The sequence below is a fragment of the Adiantum capillus-veneris genome, chromosome 4 (assembly GCF_014529385.1).
Source record: "Adiantum capillus-veneris isolate H3 chromosome 4, ASM1452938v2, whole genome shotgun sequence".
NCBI lineage: Eukaryota > Viridiplantae > Streptophyta > Polypodiopsida > Polypodiales > Pteridaceae > Adiantum > Adiantum capillus-veneris.
The window spans coordinates 58,335,728-58,342,174 of record NC_140934.1 but is presented as its reverse complement, the minus strand read 5'-3'; the positions used below and the strand labels follow the sequence as shown (position 1 = coordinate 58,342,174).

Below are 6,447 nucleotides of genomic sequence, written 5' to 3'. Positions count from 1 at the left end.
ATGCTATCTCTATCTCACAACAAAGGCAAAAGATTGCTGCTGATAAGCACAAAAGAGCCCAAGCCTTTAAAGAAAATGATTGGGTCTTGCTTAAATTTTCCAAGGATCGATTAAGACACACGACGGGCAAGAATCCTACGGGACACCAAAATTACTATGCTAAGTTAACAAAAAGGTACTATGGTCCCTTCCATATTTTTAGACCAGTCAATGAGATGGCCTTTCAACTCAACTTGCCCAGTCATTGGCTCATACACAATGCTTTTCATGTGAGCCTACTAAAGCCTTACAAAGGAGAGCCACCTCAAGAACCAACTATTGAAGACTCACTAGAGATCAAGGACCAAGAAGAGGTGTTGCAGCCCGAGTCCATTCTCCGACATGAAGACAAGGTATTAAGAATCGGTAAGATTATTCGATGGTATCTTATTAAGTTTAAAGATTATCCTTTTGAAGATGCTAGATGGATGCAAGGAATACAATTAAAGGATAACCTAAACCTTGTTGATGCTTACAATGATTCCCTAGAGTAAGCAAATGTACAAATGTTTAAAATGAACAAAGTTTTTGTCTTATAAGACTCTCTTTTTCTTTATTGTGCACAAATGTTAAGTAGTATGCATGCTTAGAATCAAGTTTGTGGAGACGACGTCTTCCAAACACCAAGTAGAGCTTGTCACTCTAATATGGAACATTGATAGGACTAATGTGCAAACATGCTTGCGGCAGCCTTAGGTTCTCAAGCGCCAAATGGATTAGTCATCCATTCTGGAACGATGTCGTAGGAGAAGATAGGGATCCTCTACCTGCTAGAAAAAGGACTAATAAATAGGCTTTATCTTCTCTACCCCGTAGTTGAGGACTACTATGATTTCAAGAGAGAGGTAATGTCATAATAACTAATATCTAATTCTCCTAAATGATTCTCTCATGTTAAACTGATCATTTAATATGGGGAAGTACCAGGGGAGAAAAAGCTAGAATATTGGTTAAGTTAGCAGACCGGCCACAATAGGGATCCACCTGAGGAAAAATAGGGAACCAAAGGGGGGGCCATCTGCAAAAGAGCAATGTGAAACAATGGGCTTTAAAGACCCTAAGGTTCATCCCATTAAGACTTCCAAAATCCTAAGGTTACAAAATTCTAAGGTTGTGTCCAAAGATCAAACGCTAGGGAAATTGGATGCTTTGTGTGTGTACCAAAAAGTCTTCAAAACTCCTACAAAGGAGGGGGCAAGCCTTGCAAGTAGGGGATGAGAGAGAAACACACACACACACACAAGCTCCCTTACACAAAGGGCATAATGGGTACATGTCAGTCCCTAGGCCAATTGCCCACAAGGTGCACTCAAATCCTATTGGATGGCCATGGAGGTGGACCAATGAGAATTAGGCTAGAGTAAATCTAGTTTAATACATTTAAAAACACTTGATAAAAGAACCAATAAGAATTAAGCTCTCTAGAAGACTATTGGACAGTCTCCCAAGGGGTCCAATGAGCATTCAACAGCCCAATGGTTTGCATGATTCCTATTGGCCAGAAGACAAAGGGGTCCATGAGAGTTTAGTTGCATTATTTGATTATCGAAAGCTCTCACAAAAGGGGAAAGGGGGACACATGTCAGAAGGCTATCACTTATGCTACTTAATTCTTACTGGCTAAGCCTGGCATGGGCCAATGGGGTGGCAGCAAGAGTAATTTGCAAGAGGGGTCGACCAAGAGAGAGAGGGGGCTGAATTTGTCAAGTCATTAGCACACACACACTCACACAATCTCATGTGTGAAGCAAGAAGACTCTCTCTCTCTCCTTCTCAAGCTTTAATGGAAAGCTAATCACCTACTCCAAGCTTGTGAGAAGGTTGGCCTACACCAAAAACTCTTGGCTTTGTGATACAAATCCAACCAAGAGCCAAGCTTCAATGCATGCACATCTCCTCTACCATGCTAATTACCAAGCTATGCTATGCTAACATGAGTGATTATGTGAGGAGATATACATCTTTCTCGTAAGACTACTCCTTCTTCCTCTCCATCTACTCTCATACCCCGCCAGCTCTCACTATCTTCGAAGGTGTGTGAGGTTTTGGGTCTGAGACCGTGAGGGAATTAATGTTGTGTTTTAGAGTGTTTGCTAGTGCTTGAAGCTTCCATCTTCATTGCACTAGCTCGTTATTGGAGGAACACAAAGAATTGTATTGTAAAATGTCTCCCTTGATGGGGGGAAACCTATAATACAAAGCCTTTTGGAGGGGAGACCGGCTCCATATAAATCTGGTTCTCAACTGTTGTCAATAGGTTAATTTCTCTCTCTTTTGAAGTATTGTTCATGCCTATCTAACTAGGTGTCATGCTTTTTGTTGCTCACTCCATCCAAGCACTCTTGCTATGCTCATTAGGAATCTATTCTAATGAAATGCTCACTATGTTTATGCTATTTTCTGCTACACACAAGTTACTAGGCCATTAAATGTTACAGGAGGAGTCAATTTTACTAGAAACTTGTCAGTGCTCCTACAATAATCCAATCGTCGTATACACTTTGTCAAGCGTTGCTGCTCTAAAACATTGCCTTTGCTACTTGTTTGACCAAGTGTACCCAGAACCTTCTAAGACATCAACCAAATTGTGAGCTTGCAATAAGGCATCCCATTTAATTTTCTTATTACATGATACCACCTGTCCCAAGTTCTTCCATATGACTGGAAGCTTCTTTACCATATTAAATAGATGCATAGATGCTAGCCGCAGTATAGTCAAAAGCAAGAGTGATACCAATCCAACATCCTCTCAAATGTTGTTGTGCATTGACAACATAAATGGCATATTTTCGAGTAATTACAGTTGTAGTTCCACCCTTATGTGTGTGATGATTAGAAACAAATGATTTATAGCCGGTTCCAATTCATTTTAGCTCAGTCAAACCTTTATAATTAAAAGAGACAATAGTAAGTCGAGGCAATAGTAAAAGAGACACTCATTAGACTACATGTGCTTTTGATGGTGGCGAGCACCCTTTTCAAAGCGCCCCCCTAGCCCTAATAATCAAGCAAGGGGGTCTTTCATCAGAGCTAGCTCCTTTGACGGTGAATTCATTCCCCCTACTTATCCACTCTCTAGAAAAGAGGAAGTCAAACCTTCTGCCTTTGCTCAAGAGGTGGAAGGGAGTGACAAACTCATGAAGAATGAGCTTGCTGATCCAGAGTTGGAAACCAGTGACCATGGTGTACTTTTGAGTGCATGTGGGTGCAGAGAGAGAGAGAGAGAGAGAGAGAGAGAGAGAGAGAGAGATTTGCGACTTGCAGCGAGGGACTTGATTCATTATGAAAACCATGAAAAGAGGGCACATACTTACAAAACACACACTTTCATGGCTTTCGAAAAGAGGGCATAAACTTAGGTTCGATTCAGACTGGAAGGGTGGAAGAAATGGAGCCTCCCATCACTTCCATGCGGAACATAGGGGAGCGCATCTGTTCGGCCGCCCTGCTACTCACACAAGGCAGTGGCTATTTGGTGTGCTTTGCTTGCATGGCAATGATCATATGTTGCAGAAGAACCCTGTCCCTGTCAGGGTGGAAGTGCTCACTAGCAAGGGGGGGAGGTCGGAAGAGAAACAGGGAAGAGAAAAAGCATTTCTCTTGCTTGACGTGGCTGCCCTGTCAGCAACCTCCACCGCCTTATGTGAAAGGGGCAGGAAAAAAGAGATTGGCTCGCAAGGGACCTAGCCTTAATACAAAACACAAAACTTTTTCAAGCAACCAACCATGTGATGACACGTCTTAAACCAAGTTTTAATCCCTGTTGGCAGGAGAAGGGAAACCTGCTCGCGCGCGCACACACACATACACACTCGATTCGTTTCCGCTCGTTTCGTGCTCACAGAGCGATATCACAAGCAAACATGGAGAGAAAGAGAGTGAGTCTTTCTTTTGAGAGCTCACTCAAAGACTGTGCTAAGAAGAAGGATTTGTACCAAGGCACTATGATACATGCTCATATTCGCGATAGTGGGTTACTTGAAAACAACACATACTTAGGCAACACGTTAGTCAGTATGTATGTCAAATGTGGTGTACTTAAGAAAGCACAAAATGTGCTTAAGGAGCTCCCCATCCGGGATGTTGTGTCTTGGAATACACTGATTGCGGGATATGCCCAGCAGGGGCATGGCCAGGAAGCTGTGGGCTGTTTTCAGCAGATGCGTAGTGAGGGCATCTCTCCAGATGCAATCACCTACATTTGCATCCTGAAGGCATGTGGCACTACACAAGATGCTGATATGGGCAAAAGAATTCACGACGATATTGTTAGTCAGGGGCTGTTGCAAAAAGACATCGTGCTTGGCACTGCCTTGGTTGACATGTATGCCAAGTGTGGTGTACTTCAGAAAGCACGAAAAGTGCTTGAGGAGCTGCCTGTCCGGAATGTCGTCTCTTGGAGTGCATTGATTGCGGGATATGCCCAACAGGGGCAGGGCCAGGAAGCTGTGGGATGTTTTCAACAGATGCGAAGAGAGGGCATCTCTCCAAATGCAATCACCTACATTTGCATCTTGAAGGCATGTGGCACTATGCAAGACGCTGATATGGGCAAAAGAATTCATGATGATATTGTTAGTCAGGGGCTGTTGCAAAAAAATGTCGTGCTTGGCACTGCCTTGGTCGATATGTATGCCAAATGTGGTGTCCTTGAGAAAGCACAAAAAGTGCTCGAGGAGCTGTCTGTCCGGAATGTCATCTCTTGGAATGCATTGATTGCGGGATATGTGCAGCAGGGGCAGGGCCAGGAAGCTCTCGGCTGTTTTCAGCGGATGCAAAGAGAGGGACTCTCTCCAAATGCAATCACCTATGCTTGCATCTTAACGGCATGTGGCACTACGCAAGATGCTGATATGGGCAAAAGAATTCATGATGATATTGTTAGTCAGGGGCTGTTGAAAAAAGACATTGTGCTCGGCACTGCCTTGATCGACATGTATGCTAAATGTGGTGTACTTCAGAAAGCACGAAAAGTGCTTGAGGAGCTTCTCGTTCGGGATGTCGTCTCTTGGAATGCACTGATCGCGGGATATGGACAACAGGGGCAGGGGCAGGAAGCTTTGGGCTGTTTTCAGCGTATGCGAAGTGAGGGCATCTCTCCAAATGCAATCACATATGCTTGCATCTTGAAGGCATGTGGCACTACGCAAGACGCTAATATGGGCAAAAGAATTCATGATGATATTGGTAGTCAGGGGCTGTTGAAAAAAGACATCGTGCTCGGCAATGCCTTGATAGACATGTATGCCAAATGTGGTGTGCTTCAGAAAGCACGAAAAGTGCTTGAGGAGCTTCCTGTCCGGGATGTCGTCTCTTGGAATGCACTGATTGCAGGATATGTCCAAGAGGGGCAGGGCCAGGAAGCTCTGGACTGTTTTCAGCAGATGCAAAGAGAGGGCATCTCTCCAAATGCAATCACCTACCCTTGCATCTTGAAGGCATGTGGCATAATGCAAGATGCTGATATGGGCAAAAGAATTCACGATGATATTGTTAGTCAGGGGCTGTTGAAGGAAAATATCGTGCTTGGCACTGCCTTGGTCGACATGTATGTCAAATGTGGTGTACTTCAGAAAGCACAAAAGGCGCTTGAGGAGCTGCCTGGTGGGAATGCAATCACCTACATTTGCATCTTGAAGGCATGTGGCATTACACAAGATGCTGATATGGGCAAGAGAATTCATGACGATATTTTTAGTCAGGGGCTGTTGCAAAAAGACGTCGTGCTTGGGAATGCCTTGGTGGACATGTATGCCAAATGTGGTGAACTTCAGAAAGCACAAAAAGTGCTTGAGGAGCTTCCTGTCCGGAATGTTGACTCTTGGAACGCATTGATTGCAGGATATGCAGAACAGGGGCAGGGCCAGGAAGCACTGAGCTGTTTTCAGCAGATGCGAAGTGAGGGCGTCTCCCCAGATGAATTCACCTATCCTTTTGTGTTGAAGGCTATGCTTACATCTTGAAGGCATGTGGCATTACGCAAGACGCTGACATGGGCAAAAATCAGGACTTGTTGACAGGGCTTGGCAATGCAAAAATCAGAGTTTTGGTATGTTTTGAGATGAGAAGTGACGGTAGCTTGTGGAGAAAAAAGAAGTGGAGAGAGAAGTAGCTTGCTCAACCCACGTGCTTCTGTTTCTCTAGACTCTTTGAGTCTCCTTCCTCTCTCCTCTCTCTCACATTCATGCATAGATAGAACAGTGTTTCCCTGTTTCTGCAGTCCATCAACGAGATTGGGCAAGCATGAGTAGATCGGTGTAGATGTTGGCAGTAGCTCCACAGGCAAGGGACTATCATTTTTGAAAGAATGTAGCCTAGGGGAGGGCATCCCGGTTTGATTTGCACAGACTGCACTCTCTCCTTTTAGCTAAAGGTGGGCTATCTTTTTGTGGCAGCCTTTCCTCTCTC

The 6,447-nt window shown here is 44.2% G+C and overlaps 1 protein-coding gene across 1 annotated transcript; it reads left to right on the top strand.

The window, feature by feature from the left end:
* Window positions 1–3,024: 3,024 nt before the first annotated feature.
* LOC147459234 (pentatricopeptide repeat-containing protein At4g18520, chloroplastic-like) lies at window positions 3,025–6,140 on the top strand. Its single transcript, XM_086510535.1, has one exon. The coding sequence runs from the start codon at window positions 3,771–3,773 to the stop codon at window positions 6,000–6,002; it is 2,232 nt and encodes a 743-aa protein (XP_086366661.1). The 5' UTR covers window positions 3,025–3,770; the 3' UTR covers window positions 6,003–6,140.
* Window positions 6,141–6,447: the final 307 nt, after the last annotated feature.